The sequence below is a fragment of the Gouania willdenowi genome, chromosome 10 (genome assembly GCF_900634775.1).
Source record: "Gouania willdenowi chromosome 10, fGouWil2.1, whole genome shotgun sequence".
Classification (NCBI taxonomy): Eukaryota; Metazoa; Chordata; class Actinopteri; order Blenniiformes; family Gobiesocidae; genus Gouania; species Gouania willdenowi.
In genome coordinates this window covers 26,266,549-26,288,845 of record NC_041053.1, presented here as the reverse complement: position 1 = coordinate 26,288,845, position 22,297 = coordinate 26,266,549, and the positions used below count along the sequence as shown (strand labels likewise).

The following is a 22,297-nucleotide window of genomic DNA, read 5'->3' as shown; positions in this document are numbered from 1 at the left end:
CCAACCACAAAATTACACCCCCCTCCCCCCATATTTATCAGAGGACTCTCAAAACTATTCCCTCTGCTGCATGGCTTTGATTAAAGAAAAAGATTGTGTTCAGAGTGATTGTACTCAGCAGGACAAAAACAGATAAAGACATGAATTCTTTTTCCCCCCACCACATGTGCTCAAAACCAATAATTCCCACAGAACAATCACTACTTTTCACCAAACATGATGACAACATAGAAAAAAAAAAACATTCAGCACTCAAAAAGAATCCCACAGCAACTTAATTCAAGCATGTTTTCATAAAGTGTTGCTCTTTCACACGCATTTAATCCAAATGCACCAAAACTATGAAGAAAATGGACGTTATTGCATCAAAAATGTAAAACTTACACCCTGCAATTTACTTTCCCTTTAGAGAAATCCTTATTCCCAAATCCTCACATCCCAAAACCCTGTGGATTCTGCTACTGACCCCTTCAATCAGAGTCATGACTGGCAGAGCTGCTCCATCCAAGATGGGGGAAAAGGAAGCTCAACTGTAATCCTTACAGGCCAAGTCTGACTCTCATTATCAATTACGGCTGTTTTTGTTTCTCTCCACCACAGCCATTAACCACACTGTTCCTGGCAGTCAAACACGAACAAAGAATAAGACGCAGAGAAGAAGAGGCACACAATTTTCATCACAAACAATTAGCTATCCAAACAAACCAGATGAATGTGCCTGAGAGTCAGATTCAAAGTTGGACGCGCGGTAGACAGATGAAGATACATTTGCTTTTAATAGGAAGAGCTTGAGCAGTGAGGGATAACCAAAGGATTAGCAGGATATAGAGAGAAATGAGGTAGGGAAACAGGGATGATAATTCACAACACACTTCTGAGAGGAGGAGGAGGTGACAGCAGCATTGGCATAGACGCTTCTCTCCTCTTCTGTCTCCCTCCTGCCATCTCCACTTATTACCCAGAATCCCAAAGTGAGACAGAAGCATCCAGTAAAAGATGGATGCTATGGCACATGAGCCGTTAAATCGTCCACACACTACTGTGGGCAGGAGGCTGCAGCGCCAGGCTTTGTGCAGCGTCACATCCTTAAACAGTGAAAACACACACACACACACACACACACACACACACACACACGCATGCACACACACATACACAACTAGAGCCCAAACAATATAGAATTTTTGGGAGCGGAGCCGAAACTGGTATTGTTATTGTGTTTTTTTTTTGTTTTTTTAATCTGATATCTAATATATTTGCCAATATACAGTATGAAAAAAGAATGCTGACATACACAAAATATAAATCGTACATCTAAAGGGCCGGATTTGGCCCTTTAGAGTAGACATGGGCCCCCAAAGCAAATCCCCCAAAATTGTAATTCAAGAAGTTGGAAGTTATATGAACCCCAACATAATACAGAATGTTCATGTACATACCTTTAATTTAAATGTTCTCCTGCACTACTTATCAATGCTCTACTGCACTATTTTCCTTTATTATTATTATTATATTTTATTATTATCTTTCTTTTCTATTATTTTTTTTCCTTCTTTTTATCTTATTTTTTTTAATTTTTATTTTGTATTTGTTTATTTTTTTATACTATTATTATTATTATTATTATTATTATTATTATTATTATTATTATTATTATTATTATTATTATTATTATTATTATCATCTTGTTATTTGCACATTCTAGTCTAACTACTGTTTATATTTATACTTATGTTTATACTTATTATCATCTCTTCTAGTTGATTGTTTATTATTGAATGTTTCACTATTGGAGAGAGCACAGTTGACCGAGTCAAATTCCTCGTGTGTACAACATACACTTGGCCAATAAAGATGATTCTGATTCTGATTCTGATTCTGATAATAATGCATTGGATTTTATATAGTGCTTTGTCATAGACACTCAAAGTCGCTTTACAGAATTATGGCATTATTCTTTCACTTCACACTTGACAAACCAGGCCCAGACCTGCTTAGCTTCTGAGTTCTAACAAGTTTAGGCAATGACAGGTAAATACCTCTCGAAACTATGCTCAAAACACACAAATCGGCAGCAAAATGCACAAAGTACACAAACAACACATTACAGAACAGCTCCAAAGACACACAAAATGTTGTGGAGTTGCTTATTCCTGCGTTAGAGCATCAAATTCAGCCCGCAGGATAAAATCAGAATTACCAAAAACATGAATCATTGTGTAACAAAAACAAGTCATTCAGTTTTAGATACCTCCCGCCCTTCCAAATACATAAATTCAATGAATATTCACATATTTGCCAGGGCTCACAGTTTTCCCATGCTTTTATTCATTTTTAATCGCAAATTGTGCAAATAAATCTTTATCTTTTCCAAAATCCTGCAATTTTATTCAAATTGTTCCACACATTGTTCCCAAATGAAGTAAAACTGAAGGAAATGTAAAGATTGGATATTGTCTGTAACTTCCACTACTTTTCTTATATTTAGGGCTGAATAATGAAAAAATTGCTAATTTTCCTGCCTAAAATTTGCAGACAGAAATTATTATACCAAACTATGATTCAAGATGGATTATCAAGACACTGTTAGATTAAAATAATGAACTTTAATTAGTAACGCTGTCAACATAAGGACTGTAAAAACACTGATAGATAAGAAAAGGCAAACTGCGTTACTGACAAAGTTGCTCATATCTCAAACACTAATCATGGATAATTTATTTATTTTTTATTTTTTATTTTTTTTAAAGGCAAAATGTAACTGTAAACAATGAACTAGTGCACTTGTAAGTTTCTCATCAATATTGCCAATCCAAAAGTAGTCGCTTAGAGCAGAAAGCACAGCATAAAGCAACACTTACAAACTAGAGACGGATTGATTAATTGACTGATGTCGATTAATCGGCGATAGCTATAATCAGCCCGACCGTGCTCTACGCTGCACACACATCACAAAGCTGATGACATAACAGGGTCAAATTATCGCTTCCCACCCTGAAATCGCTCGTCTTATGAGGAACTTTGATTGGCCGCGTCCATTTTTTGACTCTTCTTCATCATCTTCTCACATATCTGTACCAGGGGTTTGGAAAGTTGGTCCTAGAGGGTCACAATCCTGCAGGTTTAAGATGTAACCCTGTTTCAACACATCTGGACATCCTTGATCTACACCGAGGAATACAGAAACCAACGATGTAGACGCACGTTTAGTATCTCTGTGAAGCGCTTTTATGTACTGTATGGTGTGTTTCAAACCTAATCAACTCAGGTCAGCGCTCCAAACCATAAGTGTGCACAGCAGACGATGGTGCATGTTTGACATTTGGCTACACACACACACACACACACACAAACGCGCACACACACACCTCTGCATTAGGATCCAGCTTAAAACAAACAATCAAGGCACTCTGTCACATTGATTCAGGCCTGAGCTGAAGATAGACAGGCCTTTTTATAAACACACACACACACACACACACACGCACGCACACACGTGTGTGCACATTACCACGCCTAACATATACAGCTGTAGGACTGGTTGTGATTATTCTTTGGGCTCTGCCTTGAAACTCACACACTTTAGTCTCACGCAGTGTTGTTTTTTATCATAACTGGTTATAAGAAAGTTAGGGCACGAAAATAATTCACATCAAATACAGGCTTATCCTTTTCATATAACATTAACTGTTAGTAACAGTAGGATTTTACATGTCAAATCAGTTTAATCATGTTGCCTTAGATGCTGCAATACAGAGATCAACATGTCGGACCAAACAAAAGAAAGAAAAGTATTGGTTAGAAATTAAAAATGAGTTGGAGAGTTGAGGAATGTCTGTGTATGGTCACTGTTCAGTAGAATAAAAGAGTTTTCCAGAAGTCAAGACAGCTTCTTGATGAGTTTGCAGAATAGAATGGAAGAGATAAATCATAATAAAAAAGTATAATAGGGAGACAACTGAAAACAAATGTTACTTGGCAGTGTTTTTGGGCGCTCTGGCTTTGGCAGCACAGACGTGATTTCGTGGTGGAATCCTCTTTATGGGGTCAGGGAGATAGTTCATCACTGCAATTCACACATTCAACTAATCCTGACATAATAAAGTACAGCTGTAATGTCCACACATCTCAAAGTTTTCTATTCAAATTAAACAAAACCAAAATATCACTCTTAAATGTTCACTACAGGCTTTTTCAACAATTGCATATTTTGTAGCAACTTTGAATATTACGTTAAATTATCTAATCATCCATTGGTTCATATGAACATCTAATCTGATAGAGCTCAGCTAACCATGAGTTGGCAAATTCATCCAGTATGAAACATGATGTTTCAAATGTGTCAAACTTAAGTCCCAGGGTCCAAATCTGGCCCTTTAGAGCATCCAATTCGGCCCGCAGGAAATTACAAACTAATTCAGTCGATATCTTAGCCCCCCTAAATACACACATGCAATGAAACTCCACAATGTGGGCTGACACTTCCCATTCTCATATCACATGATGGCAGCGAAGCACAAATTGTTGAAAGAACTCAATTCTTCCAAAACACTGCAATTGTTCTAAAATTATTTCATAAAATGTCTCCTGATTAAATAAAAATTGGTTATAAAATCAAGAAAACTGAAAGAGAATATCCGGGTGAAATAGATATCTGTCACTTATTGCTTTGATAATGTATGAGCCTCACATACAGTATTTACACATGGAAGTGCAAACGGACACATTACAGTCATGTTAAAATTGGTAATTTCCCCACCCACTTCAGATTAAACTTGTCTGTATTTGGCCCCTGAACTGAACATTTTGCGTGAGGGGACGTATATGCAGAAAGATCAAATAGAGCTGCAATGTAACCGCTGCAATGACCAATCAGAGGGGAGCGCTCGCAGAGCTGCAAAACATAAAGTTGTCGACATCTTGAGTCAGGAGTGTATAGAAAGCTGAGCGAGTAATTATTAGCTGATGTATCCTTGATATCAAAGATGTCAAAGACACAAACTATAGTAAGTTCACCAGTAACACTGAGCTCCAAAAACTAGTCAATCATTGATTAAGGTCTAGTAAGCAATCTGTAGTTTAAGCCTTTTTTGCCCTTAGTAAACTAGTGAAGACATTTACAGCAGCACTAATGAACTAGTGATATGTACTAACTTACTAGTGAGGGGAAATAAAAAATCATGATAAGTTGGAAAAAGTGTGCTGAAGGAGTCTTACGATTGGTTGCTCAGTCCAAAATGAAACATGACAACCAATGAAAACCCAGGATTTTGTTCTAATCCCCCCTGCTTCATTTGCATTATTAAAGGCACACTTGGATGTTTAGTTTTATTTGTGAATCAGGTTTATTTTTGTTATTTCAGTTTGAAGTTAATATTTATAAGAAAACGAATATTGAATTTTATCAGACTGCATCTAAAATATCCAATATAATATACATTGGTTTTTTGGATTTGTTTTTTCAATATCTTCTATTTTATTTTTGATTTATTTTATTCATTCATAGAATATTCTTATTCTAAAAGGTTAATTATATGTAATTTATTTGTTTAAAATAAATGGATCTGTTTTTTTCTTTTGTTGTTTTTTTTAATAATCAAGCCTTTTATAACATTCCACACTACAAAATGATTAAATTAAAAGTATGTATAATTTGTGTTGATATCGTATCATATTGATACCGGTGTCGGCCAATACGCAAGGCTGCAATATCGGTATTGTATCGAAAGTGAAAAAGTTGTATCGAGACATCCCTAATACTAATAAGGGTTGTCAAGTTAAATGCATGTTGTTATATAATCATTTTGTACCAATGATATATTAGGGAGGGGGTGAGTTGAGGGCCCCGGGATCCAAACACTTTTAGGGCCCCAATTTAGTCAGGCCTGCCCCTGACATATAGTACAGTAAGGTACTCTAAACAATCCTCCCAGCATTCCTGGGTGCACTGAGAGATAGAAACCTAATTACAACTGGTCATCAACCTGATCCTAAACTGGTCTGAAGTCTCCTGTTTCCACTGAGCTGCTGCCTATAGCATCTAATCAGAGAAACATGTGAGCCAATGAGGCCGAATGGGATAAATTACAGATTTGCACTAGATTAGGAATCAGATGGAGAACAGAGGGGGCTTCCTGTTGTTCTCAAACAAACCGAGGACTTCACTTGCCTACCAACACACACCCGTCATCACTCTGACATCCCATAATCTGAAAGATTTATCATCTGACTGCTGATGAGAGCACAGTGAAGACTTTCTGTTATAGGCGTGTGGACAAAGACTACATGAACTCCTGATTGAGACGCACGTTGGACAGAGAACGACAAGTTAGCATAAAGCATAAACACGGATACAGTCTGTGGCTGTGAAACAGGTTATGATGACAGAGGCCATGTGATTCCTGTTGGTCATAGTTCTCCATTTCCTGGCTGTTGTCAGAGATTTCCATCACCAACCAAACCAACCGTGCCGTAAACACAGGCCTCATTTGTTTTCCCCTCATAGCAATTACACCATGTGATTAAAAAACATCTTAAACAGAGCCCTCGCTGACTTGTATTTGTGTTAAGCGGATCTATTTCATGTCGATCTGTAATGTAATAATCCCGAGCTGTCAGTACAGGCCAGTTTTCCCCCTGAAACTCCAACTGATCTCCACTTTTATATGAGAAACAGACCGACGCCCTCATTGGACACCAGGAGGAAAACCAAGAATAACTTTTATACGAGGGAAGCAGGAAACAATACAGCACTTTGAGGAAAGCTTACAAATTATATAGGATACGTTGGCTTCAACACAGAGACACAAAGTTTTCCTGAAACATTTAAGCTTCCAGATGGTCCAAATTAGCAGATTTAAATATTAGTGCCATGCATCTCCTCCCAATCTACGCCCAAAAAGCTATTTTATTATCTTGTCTCAATGAAAATAAGCACCTTAAAAATAGAAGTAAAACTTCTAAAGTAGCCTAATGTGTTTTTTTATGGAAGCCCATTCCCACCAGTAAAAAAAAAATAAAATAAAACAAAACAAAAAAAAAAACTAGGAAAAGTAAAATAATAACAACAATTAAAAAAAAAATAGTCATAATTTTGAGAGACTACATCATAACTATGAGATACTAAGTCATAATTTTGAGATACTAAGTCATAATTATGAGATGACTTAGTATCTCATAATTATGAGATGACTTAGTATCTCATAATTATGTGATAGTGTTTCATAATGATGTTTTTTTTTTTTATTATTACTATCATTGTTATTTTACTTTTCCTATAGTTTTTTGTCTATTGGTGGGAATGGGCTTCTCTTGTTTTTCCTTGGCCAGGGCTCAGTAGTTTTTTTTTTATATATCTCCAGGGCAAACTTTTTTATTTTTATTTTTTTAATTTACAAAATTCTTCTTCTTAATTTGGATAGGTGGAATTTATCTGCAGCAAAATATAAGGTATATTAAAAAAAAAAAAAAAACCGACAAGAAAAACGTTTGAATTTGAGTTCTGCTGCAAATGGCACCACTTAAAATATCTATATTTTTGTTCTTACATGGTTTTTGTTTCATTGCAACACGTTCGGATTTATTCAGCTGCTTTACTCTGTGAAAATTGTGTGATTTTTTTGTCCTTTTAACATTTTATCTGGTTAAAGGTTTTTTTTATTATTGCGTAATATATATATATATGCGTGTGTGTGTGTGTGTGTGTGTGTGTGTGTGTGTGTGTGTGTGTGTGTGTGTGTGTGTGTGTTGCTCATGTGTTGGAATGCAGCGTCCTTCTTCCCTCCCTCTCTGACGCGCCGAGGTGAACCAAAGGAACAGAACAAGCTCCAAATGGAACAGGAGGGGAAAGGGAAACGCACAAACTGGGAAGACAGACATGGGATTATGTGATGCGAGGAGGCGTGCCAGCATTGAAGTTTGGATGAGTACGCGCGAGAAACACACGCAAGCCAACCGGATCATTTACGCAGTGTCATTGAGCCGCGGTGGACTTCTTCCTGAACTTCTGCCTCTGCTGATGCTCGTTCTTTCCTCCCTGTTCTGTTGTAGCTGGGAATCTAAACTGTAAACTTAGAGGGGATTGAAAAAAAGTTTGAATCCCGGCGCGTAAAACGCAAAAAAACTTGGAACGGTGTGCGTCGCCACCAGCACAGCATGCAGGGCCTGAGCTCCAAAGCGCACGCGTTTTCAGTGGAAGCGCTGGTCGGGAAACCCTGCAAGAGGATGAAAGTGTCGGAGGATTCAAGTTCAGATGGAGACATGGACATCATCACCGGTGAGACTGATTGAAATATAGTCTATGGCACACTGAGATTGTGCGTTTTACGCACAATTTAAAAATCCCTTCAACACACCTTTTAAAAAGTTCATGTTTACTCCAATATATTACAAACAGGCCATGTTTGTAATATATTACCACACACACACACACACACACACACACACACACACACACACACACACACACACACACACACACACACACACACACACACACACACACACACACACACACACAAAGACAGTCATTTGAATAAAATAGCTCAAATATTCCAAATTCACTTTTCTACATGTGATGTCCTCCCCAGGACAGCAGGAATATCCCCACAGCCAGGCAAAGAGATCCGTGTCTGCGGATGTGAGGCCGGATGAGACCCACAGTGACCATCAAAGACAAAGTGACTGCTCTGCTCCAGAGGACTGTGACCCGGTCAGAGGGAAGAGTCACAAGCCGAAGGAGAGCGACCGTGACGCGGACACGGAGCTGCGAGTGGAGCTGCAGGGATCCGAGCTGTGGAAACGCTTCTTTGACATCGGAACCGAGATGATCATCACGAAAGCTGGCCGGTATAGTTACATATAGAAGTTTTTAGCTTTTCTTCACCTTTAGTGAAGATAAAGTCTGGTTTAATTTCGACGTAATATAAAAAATTAAACATGTTTCTGCAATGACCATCATTTTAATTTATACACACAGGACTAATGAGCTTTTCAACTATAAGGTTAATATTAATAGTGGAAACACACAAAGGCTTCAGGCCTTATATTGACTAAAATAATTGAATATTTCACTGAAACGATATATTGGGGTAATGTACACGTAAAAGCTGGAGTAAGTGTTTTTATTTATTAAAAAAATACCCATTTTTTTCCGTTTAAAAAAATATAAATAATTTAATTTAATTATTTTATAACGTAGCGTGAAACACAGCACAGTGACATCAGTTATTCCAGCCATACAGAAGTTCTGGTATATTTTCAGTATTAATTTTAATGTCCACTGTCCCTGTTAAATAAACCAATAAATACATACAAATAAATACATATTCAAATGTAAATGTATTCAAAGCCTCTTAGTTGTACAAAATATTTTATTTATTTATTTAGGTATATTAATAAAAATGAAGAATCAATAAAATAAAAGTTAGCTGTTTTAAGCCAATTCTTCTCTATAAACTGGATAAAATGTATAGTTTTGCATTCACCTACAATGCTGGGAAACCTCTTCTTCTTTTATCTATTTTATTTTTTTTAATTTTACAGATTACACTGTTTAAATAATATTTAAAATAAAGACTATCCAATAATACTGAAAATCTTATATTTAAGTTAATTTAATAAACACACTCATTTGCGTATACTTTTATTTTGAAGTGTATTGCTGATGTTCATCTTACAGCTTGTTTTGGTCAGTTTTTTTTTTGTGTGTGTTAAAAATTGGTTTAATAACAATAAGTGTGCGTCCTGTTGTGTTGCCTATAGATAAAGTCACTGGGAAGCTTTAGTTCCGTTTATTCCGACATGCTGTAAATCTCAGCGGCCCCTGGACATTTCCTCTGATCTGTGTCCAACACAGGCTGCAGGTTTTTCCACCTGGACATTCCTGTTTGTGCTGTTCATTGTGACCCACCATCACATCATATTGTATAGAAAACCTCTTTGCTCTCCTCTCCTCAGGAGGATGTTTCCCTCCGTGCGCGTAAAAGTGCGCAACCTGGACCCGTGCCAGCAGTACTATGTAGCCATGGACGTCAACCCCGTGGACTCCAAGCGCTACAGGTGTGTAAAGGCCATACTTTAGCGCGCGCAAGACACCTTTTTACGCGCCGTCCTTCAGTCCTTCAGTCATGTACTGTCTGTCTACACGTCCCTCCACCACCAGATATGTGTACCACAGCTCCCAGTGGATGGTGGCGGGAAACACGGACCATTCCTGCATTTCTCCGCGCCTCTACGTGCACCCGGACTCCCCGTGCGCAGGAGAGACGTGGATGCGTCAGGTGATCAGCTTCGATCGGGTCAAACTCACCAACAACGAGATGGATGATAAAGGCCATGTAGGTGAACCATTCATACTGTAGCTTTGTGCATCACATGGAATAGTGAGAAGCGGATTCTCTCTCTTCTGGATTTAATACGATTTTTTTTAAATCATCATCATCACCACTTTTCTGACTCAGTCTGCTTGGCTGTGTTGCTACATTATTATTATTATTATTATTATTATTATTATTATTATTATTATTAATTACTGCAGCCATACTGGCCCACATTTGTTTCACCACATACAATTGGGCTAATGTGTTGTAAAACACATTATATATATATATATTAAAACCCTACATTTACATCAATAATAATAAAAAACATTTACAAAAATATTTTACAGTTCAAATATGTGTCCAAAAATTAAATAAATTTAAAAAATGTGCAAATTCTATTGATATAGAAGTAAATACAACATTTCCGAAACATTGAGAAAACATTCTATTCTGAATGAGTTTGAGTGCAGTTTTAATATGACAGAGAGCCTGTGTGTCTAAGAAGGAAGTTATTAAAAACCCCTCATGTTCAGAAGTGTTGAGTGGAGACTTTACTGCATGGGCCAGTGTGGCATTTTTACACGTTGTAAACTTTTGCTGATCTTTCTATAAAACATGTTTACTGAGTGTAGCTGCTGGTCATGGTCGTTGCAGAATTGACAGTATTTTCTTGTTTTGTTTGCTAAAGAGAAATGAACATGTCTCATCGATGGGTTAGCCCAGTAGTTGTCAACCTTGGGGTCGTGATCGTGTGCGTTTGCCTGGGGAATTCAAATGGGGTCCCCTGAAATGTTTAGTAATTGACAGACATTTTTTGAAATTATAACACCACACACAATCCCAAACAACATTTAATACTTTCACTTTCTCAGATATAAATCTGGTCAAATAAAATACAGTATAAAAATACCTGAGCTTTCACATGATGTCACTTTGTGCACTAATCCTGGCAACAATAAAAAATTATCAAAAGCTAATTCTAGGAGAAAAAAATGTCTCTGCGGTCGTCGGACATTTGTGATATTAAAATTGGGTCACGGTCCAAAAAAGATTGGGAAGCACTGGTTAGCCTATTATAAACAATCCTGTGTTAGTTTTAACTTTATACAATATAATATTTGTGAGATATTGACTCAAATTTTGACACTTTTTCACTGTGCTTTGTTTTTCGGCAAAGGATGTGATCAAACTTTCTTATATGAAAAAATGTCCTGCAAAAATATCCATCAATAAGGTTACAAGTATATTTTATTATTGGAATTTTCTGCATCAGTTTTATGTTTTAATAATTTGTTCTTTATTGCACCAGGTTTAATTGCTTTGCTGTATTGTTGGTTTTTCTATAGGAGTGACTTGAATTATTGCATGAAAATTAACAATGTACTTTAATAGCTTTATTTTGAAGCACAGGGGTGTGTTTCATATTTACCGGTACTTGTTATAACAGGGGCAGCGGTGGAGTAACGGTTAAGAAAGCGGGCTTTAATCGGACGGTCACGTGTTGAACTCTAATCTAACTCTAACATTCTGCGATATTAAACAAGTCCCTCAATATTAACTGTAGCTTTCGATAAAAGCGTCTGCTAAATGAAAATGTAATTGTAAAAAGGTAATCCTAGTCTTTGGATGGGCTTTTAAATGAATATGTATTTCATAATACTTTAATCAAAGCATTACTAAATATAACTTTTAAAGTAACGTACAAGAATATGTTAACACAAATACAACTTTGCTGACAAACATCATTTCAAGGTCAGAACAAAACCTTAATTATATTTGAAATATACCAGCCCTGATACTTTGTATTAAGTTACATTATTTAAATTAACATGTTGAACGTCATGTAGAAAAAAAACCTCTTGTTTATAGATATTTTGCCTTAAGTGGTTATTTTATGAAGTTGTCTAAATGATGAAATGACAGAAACTATAAACATGTATTTACAAATGGAAAAAAAAAGACAATTCTAATATTAATTTAATAAAAAATAATTTTCATTAAATTTGACTTCAGATGATAGTATTAGAGAAAAAACTGCAAAAAAACCCCCCAACATTCTCAGCTTTTTTCTTTTCTATTTTTTATATGCAGATTATTCTCCAGTCAATGCACAAATACAAGCCCCGAGTGCACATCATCCAGCACAACCCTCACATGGACTTGTCTCAGATCCAGTCGCTGCCTGCGAGTGGAGTGCACAGCTTCTCCTTCCCAGAAACAGAGTTCACCACAGTCACAGCCTATCAGAATCAACAGGTAACACTGAAACCACACTGACCATGGAGGGTGATTAAAATAACACACAGTCTGTGCATTGCAGCCAATGAATGAATGAATGTCTCTTATTTATGGAAATTCACAAACAAATATTTGTGTTGTGTGTAAACGTGTGCATGGACCTGACCACAGCACTGGCTATACCATTCCTTTAGTTAAAAATATATGGGTGTTTTTCATTTTACCATTAGAGAATGTAATATTATACAGACACGGTAACAGTCCATGGCCTAGTAAAGCACCACATAAATCCATAAATACGCACAGTTTTCTACAAGAACCGTGTTTGGGGTGGCTCGTCGCCCTCGGTGCTGTTGGGAAATGTGTTTTCAGAGGTAGAAAGTGAGCGCCTATAGCAGTCTCTGTGCTGTTGTAAAGCTGAGCTCACTGTTAGATCAACACGTCAACGTTGATAGGTTCGCTCTAATCTGTCTTTGTTCTTCTCTCTTGGGCTAGATCACAAAACTGAAGATTGACAGGAACCCCTTCGCCAAGGGCTTCAGAGATCCTGGAAGAAACAGGTAGAAAAACTGTCATCAAAGTCTGAACTGAGTGTTTTATAGTAAAAGACCCAGGAGAGGGCTGAGGTTCAGCAGCTGCAATCAAAACCATATTAAAGCTTCACTTAAAGATGAATGCAGGATTTCACACCTCTCAGGATTTAAATATAAACACAAGGAAGCACAGTTTTCACTTACATGCTTGTGTGTGTGTGTGTGTGTGTGTGTGTGTGTGTGTGTAGAGGAGTTTTGGATGGCCTGTTGGAATCATATCCCTGGAGAGGACCTCTCAGTCTGGACTTTAAGCCTTTCGCGCTCCAGCTTCAAGGTACCGATGGCTTTACTTCATCCTTGTGAAAAAGGATTTTTGTGGCTCAGTTTTCAAACGTCTTGTTGACAGGCTTGGGGTCACCGTCCGGCACTGCTAAAGGCCTCCTTCCTTTCTCCTCTTCCTCATCCCGCTACCCATTCTCCTGCCAGGATGGAACCCTCCACACCCTCGCGTTCCCTCTTTATGGAAAAACGTCCTCCGCTGTTTCCCCGCTGCCCGGCCGAACCTTCTCATCCTCTTCTTCGTCTTCCTCCCTGCGAGCAGACCGGCCGATGCATCCATTGACAGACCTCCCTTTTCTGACCACACTACAGAGGAAGAAGCCCTTGTGTCCCTCGCCATGTCTGATCCCTCTCCACAGTCCCCTCGCCTCACAGGGATCCACTCTACTCCCTCACCTCACAGAAACTGTGGGTCCATATTGTCTTTACCGCTACAGCATCCCTTTAAACCCCCATCTAACAACTATTTCTCAGCACACCAAACTTAGCCAAGATTCCTCCATGGACTTACTGCTACGCTAATCTCTGTGACACCAAACCACCAATAATTTCCTCTGATGGCTAGAAGAACAATTGGGAAAGTAGTCAAAGTCAATCTGTGGGACGCTATAAAAACTTTTTTTATACTGTGTTGGATTTTACGTGCACAAATCATCGTTTTTTTTTAACTGACTTCATTGCTCTATGCATGCTCATTGAAAGCTGACATCAGATGGAACACAACTGTTTGTTTACACAGGATTTGGGTACAGATACCGTAGTTTTATTTTGATTTTTTGCATCTTCTTCCAATGTTTCCATCTCTGAAAAAAATAACTAAAGAGCTTTAATTGTATTACCATAGAGCATCAACGATAAGACCAGAGGTATGTAACTTTTACTATGTTCAACTTACTTCAAGTGCCCATTAAATCCATTTTCATGTTTTTTTTATGACAGGTTAGGTGTAAAAGGTTTTTTTGCACGCACACATGCAGGGTCGTTGTTAAAGTGCGCACACTGACTTTAAAGTGTGTTGGAGATGATATATATATATATGCACTGTATATTCGGATAAAGTCATAGTGTAAGCCTTAATAACTCAAAGATCATTTACATGAAGAAGAAAAAAAGTTTAAGGTTTAAATTGCGATTTGAAAGTTTGTTTTCCTGCTTAAATCGTCGGTTTATTGACATTTTTGGAAAAAGTTTTGTACATTGCAATATGGGATGTATGTTCCCAATCACACAGGAAACTGCACCCATAAACAGGAAGTAGCAACCACAGAAATAAGATGGATTGGAGAACAATTGTTGATTTGACAAAAGGATTTTTTTTTTGCTCCTATTTATAAGGATGGTTAAAAAAAAAAAAAAAAAATTATCAGTTCTTTAAATTTTTAGGTACAGAATATGTCACAAGGGTTTATTGACATTTTCGGAAAAGTTTCGCACATTGCGTTGTGGGATGTGGAGTCCTGTAGACGTATGCATAGATGTATTTTTACGTCATGCTTACCCCGATTTCTTGTATTTCCACCCCAAAACAACACTGGCAAAGTGACTTCCCAACACATTTCTGGTGTTTTCACAGACTAAATGTTGTGGCAAAACAATGGAGGATGTTTATTTTGTGGCTTACATGGAAAGATCCGAATCTGGTACAAATTGAATGTCTTGCAGAGTTAGTTGATGTTACTGGGAACAAACTAGAATAAAAAATTGTGGCAAACGAATCGCTGTCTTGCTTGTCTGGCAAAGAAATACAAGAAATCACAGTAAGATTGAAGTGAAAGACACTTTTTTGCATCCATCAATGGGACTACACATCCCATAATGCATGAAACTTTTCCAAAAATGTCAATAAGAGTGTTTAACGTGGAGATGAAAACAAACTTTTGAGCGGTAATTTCAACATTTTACGTCTTTTTTTTGAGCAAATAATCTTCTATTTATTGATCTATGAAGCCTATACTATATCTGATTAAAAAATGTCTCCAGCAGCTTTAAAGTTTTTCTCATGGTGATTTTAAATTGAGCATCATGCTCGGTCGCCCCTGACTGACAGTATGAGCTCATCACGTTTCTCGGTAATTTCTACGGAAGAAGACCCAGCTGCCAGAATTCAGGCATCTAGTTTCCTTTCCTGCTCTTCATTACAAATAATAGGACTAATCAGAGAAGCATGGGGGTGAAAGGGTTACCCTGCCAAAGCCCTGGTGAAGCCTGGAAAAATAAGGCCTATTGTGATACAGCACAGCTCCAGGATCAACAGTGAATTAACATTGCTGAGTGAGGAGCGTTTGGGATCAAAATGTGTAGAAAAGAAAAATCACCAAGAGCAGAAAGTTCAATGAAAACTTCTCACTGCTGCGGTACGGCAAATTGCTGTGTTTTCTTTTGGTCGGTACGAAGCAGGCACACCCGTTCAGCTGCTGATGTGATAATTCCTGCTTTTGACTTTCGACTGCGAACGCACCAAAAACCCTCCCGCCTCCTCCCTCTCACAGAGCCCGGGGGTGAGCGGTTTGGGCAAAGCCAGGGGAAATGGCCTGTTTCCCAACAAACGGTGGTGACCAAGCAATTTTCTTGTCATGGTTGAGCATGGAGGCAAACTGAGGCACAGTGGACGTTGAAAATAGCAGGAAGGAGTTAATTGTGGAAGGAGATGATGCCGCGTGTTTGGACGGGTGGTCACTGGTCAGGTGCATCGGTGATCAAACAGCCAGTCCTTTGTCTGCAGACAGACGTATATATAATCTGTGGCTGTTATTTGATACTGTCAGTCATTTCCATGTTTGCCTTTGCAGGACAATTATTTTAAACTCCCTAAAACACTAAGGGGCTGATTCTCTAACATCTGAAATAAAGGGTGGTAAACCACCTGTGTCCCTAATTCCTTTGGTAACGCAGTTTCCTCACCTCCTACAAGGAATTCACTAAGATTGCAGCAATGATTAGTGCACATGAAGAAGTGGTGGAGACCGCCCTGTTTAAATGAGCATTTTGTTCGTTGAATAGACCCATTTCATGTGATGTGTACATACTAAATTAGGTGCCTGTGCGCGCAGGCTCGGTGCAAAACAACCGGAGAACTGCATTGTACTAGCATCGGCTCGCGATTGAAACACTTGTTTTCCTATGAAAACAACACAATGCCATGTTTTTGCATTGTTGATTGGACAAATAGGAATATCAACAATCCAGGACTTAAACTTTACAACATATCGCTGGTGGGCATCCTTTTCAGAAGAATAGACGAGACTTATGGTTGTGTGCTATCAAACAGAGGCTGACAGCTGACGTATCTGACACACACACAGACGGAGAGAGTGAGAGAGTTGAAACATTCCATATAAAGTAAAAATCAGCCAATTTATGATAGAACTAAACAGATTCACGTTGCCAAATAACCACGTTACGTTTGTTCAGAATCGATCGTGTCAACGTAATCGCTGCTGAGGCGATCCGAGCAGACGGAGCGCTATCTCAGTCTGGATCCAGTAAAAAGTGATCATAAAAAGCTGTAAATGGACTGATATGCAGATGTGGGACAGTTAGGAGGAGACTGTTGAAACTGATCAGAATACGCGGAAATACACGGAAACCTTTGTTTTCAGGAGTGCAGCAGCCCACCTACCTGCCCGTTCATAACAAGTAGTTATAAGCATCTAGAGACTTGTATGCTTTTAGGTTTTCTTTTGTATATACACTGGGTTTTTCTATCAGATATGTATAAATGTCTGGCCATTGAACATAGGGCCAGGAGCGCACATCAGAGGACCACTCGTTTTCGGGAATGCAGCATGGGTCCCGCAATCGTTCACCTGTATTTAAAGTGAGTTTCCTTAAATAAGCGAACTATTTATAAGCCTTAACAGCGGTTCATTCATTGCCATTTTTCAATTTTTCAAGCACGTCAGTCACGTGCAGCAGACGTGCACTCCTGTAAGGCTTATAGCGCGTGGAGTGACGTTTGCACACGTTTTAATACCCCTAAACCTTTAGTAAATCCGTCCCTCAGTCTCATCATTCAATTAGACAAATTGCTCTCATACCAGGAGAGCTGAACTCTGAACCTGTCTCATTTTCATAGACATCATTCTCTGACATGAAAATGGCCTTCAACTGCAGAAAATAAAGGACTGTGAAAAACTGTTCACAACTAAACACAGGAGGTGCTACTGTATCAAAGTCTTTTATTGGTTATTATTGCATCGTATTTATCCTGAGTTCTTTTTTGAAAAGGAATCAATTGCCTCAATTTTTTAAAATTTATTAACTTAAGTCAAAATTTTGCAGAACTTAAAAGGTTGGACAGGCAACTTGTTGATAACAGTTAAATTAAGGTTCTATATGAATTGTGTATAGTTTTAAAGAATCCCCAACAACAGAAATAACAGGACTTTATCATTTTTACCATGTAATTACTGAAATATATTAAGTTGTACTTAAGTTGTGTTTATAAGTTATGCTTACTGATGAACAAATGTAGTTCCAATTACTCAAAAAAATATTAGTAAAAGTAACTCAAAAAGGAAGAACATGTTACACCAACTTGACATAATAAAGTTGGTCGAACTTTTTCTATAACTTTGAACATAAACTATTTCATCTATTTAATTACTTTGAACGTTCTGGTTTACAGTGTGTTCTTGGTCCTCTATATTGTTATTTATCTATCACACAGGAAGCTGCACCCATAAACCGGAAGTAGCAACCGCAGAAATTAGATGGATTGGAGAACAGTTGTTGAAATGATAAAAAGAACATTTTTGCTCTTATTTATACAGATGATTAAAAAAAAAAAAGAATCAGTTCTTAAAATGTGTACGTATATGTTTCGAGGGTTTATTGAGTAAGAATTCTACCAATGACTCCTCTGTAGGTGCTAACAGTTAGTAAGCATCTATTCGGTTTATTTGTAATCTCTTTGGTGAGAATATCCTTTGGTTAAAATTCACATTGCAAATTCACAACATGATGTGTCTGCATAATCATAAAGCAATCGAAAACACGAAAACGTTTTACTTTTGCAATGGCATGACTTTGGTCGGCTGTGCGTTGATTGACAGGCCGTAAAGGAAGAGAAACTTGACACTGAAGTGATTTGTTTCCAATCATGTGTAATGGCATCCTGAAACAGCAGAGACGCTTGGCAGAGACTCACAATGTGTAAATACACTCTGCCTTCATTAGATTATTATGTGTCACATGCACGGCACACACACGACTTTACTCCCAATAATAGTCTGACCTCCTGCACGCACACACTCCTACACACACACACTCACACTCATGCCCCGCAGGCCTACGCACAGCTTTTGACACTGTTTTCTCTTCAAACTCAATAAAAGCTGGTTATTTATCAGCTCAGATTATGGGACATGACTGAGCTCAGCTGTAAAGTTGAAAGTGAAACCATCTGTTACTGAAATTGAATTGCACTCGGTGAGTAATGTGAAAAGCAAGAGCAGTTTAACAGTTATTAAGCTCTGCTTTATTCCTCTATCGAGCTGACCAACAGCTCTTTAGTCACAGTCAAAGCTGGGGCTCCTGTCGCTGTGGCTTTGCTTTAATCCACTTTTGTTAGTGACACTGTTAAAAAGGTACAAATAAGGACTAAATCTGTTCCTCTATATTTAGACTCGCCTCAAATATTGTATGGCAGTTGTGTGTACACAATGTGCAACCAGTCGCATACTACACATTCAATGAGTATATACTGTCTACAATATATATCTATAAATCAAGGACGGTCTGTGTGTTTGCGTGTGTGTGTGTGTGTGCGTAGCACATATCTCCCTGACGCAGTGTCTGATCGACCAGAAACTTTTTGAACAGCTTGAAAATGGCCCTCAGGGTGTGTATCCATTATTTTGGACTTATTTGGTGGTCATGTTTCAAAATGTTTATTTTCATTTTATTTTTAACATGGGTTAGACCGGACGGGAGCCGCACGCACACAGTAGAGAGAGAGTTGCGACAACGGAAGTTCAAAATAGTTTTCGGAAGATATTGGCGGTTTGGGCAATTCGAATCCATTGATTTCGAGTGACATAACTGGGATTTTAGGTAATTTGTCCTCAATAACTGCATTGATTTACGGATGGGACATGAGAGTGGGGAGGGACTTCTGAGCCGCACGCACACAGAGCCGTTGAGAGAGAGTTGCGACAACAGAAGTTTGAAATAGACTCAAATTTTCAAAAGTGTTGCCCTGTGATGGACTGGCGCCCTGTCCAGGGTGTACCCCCGCCCAGCGCCCTATGAGAGCCGGAGATGGGCACCGGCAGACCCCCGCGACCCTGATAAACGGGAATAAGCGGGTATGAAAATGGATGGATGGATAGTTTCCAGAAGTTATTGGCGGGTCGGGAAATTCGAATCCATTGAATTCGAGTGACATAACTGGGATTTTAGGTAATTTGTCATCAATAACTGCATTGATTTACGAATGGGACATGAGAGAGATAAAGAGGACAGAGGAGGTGAAAGAAGAGAGTGAAAAGAGACAGTTTCTTCTTTAGGTCAAAACAACCAGTTCTCTGGTATCTCCTGATTGTCGTGAGTGTTGGAGGTGTGTGCGTGTATGGTGTTTGTGTGTATGAATGGATGTGTATTGGGTGTGTATGTGTGACTATGTGAGTGTGTGTAGGCATGTGAGTGTGTGATGCCTCCGTGTCTGAGGGATAAGATGTGTTTTGGGAAGCTGACCTCAAGAAGAGAGCAGAAAACATGAGACAGCAGAAATGAAAAGTCTCAACTTTTAAAGCCTTAAAAAGAATAAGGTCTATGAGTAAATATATGAGTAAATATGTTAATAAAAATAACTAACAATTTTTGCCCTGACAGAGGGGAGATGCGTACGCACACAGAGCCGTTGAGAGTAGGATTGCGACAACGGAATTTCGAAATACTCAAATAGTTCCCGGAAGTTATTGGCGGGCAATGGCAGAGGCTGTGCTCAAAGCGAACCGCGAAACATGCACATTTCTCCGCGAACATGGCATTATAAACGCTGATATTTTCACCACGTGTTTATAACCTAATGCGCACCTTGGATGTACATGACATCTTTGTGTGTAATTCATTTCCACACTGGGTTTTTTTTCGTTTTTCCTTGCCAAAGGAGGGTCTAAGGACAGGGGACGGTCCAGGACATTTATTATCTATTTGTTTAAGTCCAGCAAACATTGGTGCAAACTTTTTTTATCAATTTATCATGCGCATGTCCCATAGATTTCAACCAGGGAAATCGCACACACTATTGTCACTTTGCACCAGCACTGCACATATACCCTTTTATAATACTACAGAGTATATAGTATGTACACCTCTTTATATACATCCAACCTTCAAACACATACTCATTTGGCCATAATTGACAACTTTACTTAAACTCCCACTATATGAAAACATACTTCCGACGGGCACCTTACTAGTACTATTAGTACAATGAGGATAGTTAGGATGGTGACCGTTCTCACTGAAGTTTACTTCAAAGTTTCTCATTTCGAACCTACAATGACAAAAATCTGAAGCACACTGAGGCTAATCATCTCAGTTAATTCTCCACCTTTGAAAGTTCTGAAAACATTTTGAGTGAGAAAGTGACCAAGTAGAATGTCAACATGTGGTAATTTTGATCCATGAAACTCTCTGCATTTCATGCCAACATTTCGGAGACCCGCCATTCCAGTTAACAAGAGCCTTATTTACAAAAGGGCTAAAAACTAATGGAAGACAAGAAGAGATGCTTTTGTTTTGAAACAGGGATGTTTCCCTTTTGACTTGAAGCCGGTCCCAGTATGATTTTACGTTCCGCTCGTAATGCGTCATGGGACGGTTATGTATGACTAGTGTGCCCACCGTGCATATTTAAAAAATGTCCCGCCATAGTTTCAATTCGAGTATTTCTTGCATACTTATTCTTATACTATCTAATTGGAATGCACTACATACTCATTTTGACGTGAGACTTAACATGAGTAGTACGTCGGTATGTGATTTCAAACACAGCTTGCGTGTGTGCATTCTCTGAGATGTTCTTTGCCTTAAACCCCAGCTCTTAGGGGCCTAAACTGCAAAGCTAGATTTCCTCTAACTTCCAGGATTTAATCAGTGTGTGCTGTCCTACGAAGCTGGCTAATGTCTTGCAGAGCTACTGTAAATCACCTTGGTAACTTAGGCTGAACAACTAACCTGGTCGGGACCAGGTTTTGTTCTGGGATCTGAGCGAGTACTAAAGTCCCGCCTCCTGACCAATCAGATCTCTTGGAAAACGACCAATAAAACACATTGCTGTGTGGATCCAATGTGACAGCTGACAGGAGAGAGGATATTTAGACATTGATGCAATGCTTTCATTTACCAATGACATTCTAAAAGAAATATAGAGATTTTTATCTGACGGACTGATGCGTGCATCGGGCGCTTTCAGACCAATAAATTAATTAATTATTGAATTAATGTATTCTAGGGTGATGCAAAGAGCCTAAGTCCTGTAAGATAATGTAAAATATAAATATATTCCACTTTATGATTTAGGCTGATCTGTATGAATGCAGCATCAGAGCCACGGACAAGGTAAAAGAGAAAGTGAAACTGATCAAAGTGTCTGTTTATTCTCCATTTATAATCTCACTAATTTAAGCATTAACACTCATCAATTACTACTTTAATTCCTCGCTGCTTTTACTGCAGCAACAGTGTTGTTTTTGGTCTGTATAACGGATTTGAACTCTTAACATTTTTAAAGAATTACTCCCCAATTGTGACATAAATTGCTCTCCAGTTTATCTGTGATTGTGATTGGTCTGACGCTGTAATCTCCTCCTTTGTCACAAGAGCGCGAAAGTACTTATTATTTTGACATTTCTTAAA

At 38.3% G+C, this 22,297-nt stretch overlaps 1 protein-coding gene across 1 annotated transcript; it reads left to right on the top strand.

Moving 5' to 3' along the window:
- The first annotated feature begins 7,847 nt into the window (after window positions 1–7,847).
- On the top strand, window positions 7,848–14,074 carry tbx22 (T-box transcription factor 22). The gene is made up of 8 exons (XM_028460016.1): window positions 7,848–8,275; window positions 8,589–8,847; window positions 9,958–10,059; window positions 10,163–10,337; window positions 12,414–12,578; window positions 13,056–13,120; window positions 13,342–13,427; window positions 13,500–14,074. The coding sequence occupies exons 1-8, from the start codon at window positions 8,155–8,157 to the stop codon at window positions 13,952–13,954; spliced, it is 1,428 nt and encodes a 475-aa protein (XP_028315817.1). The 5' UTR covers window positions 7,848–8,154; the 3' UTR covers window positions 13,955–14,074.
- Window positions 14,075–22,297: the final 8,223 nt, after the last annotated feature.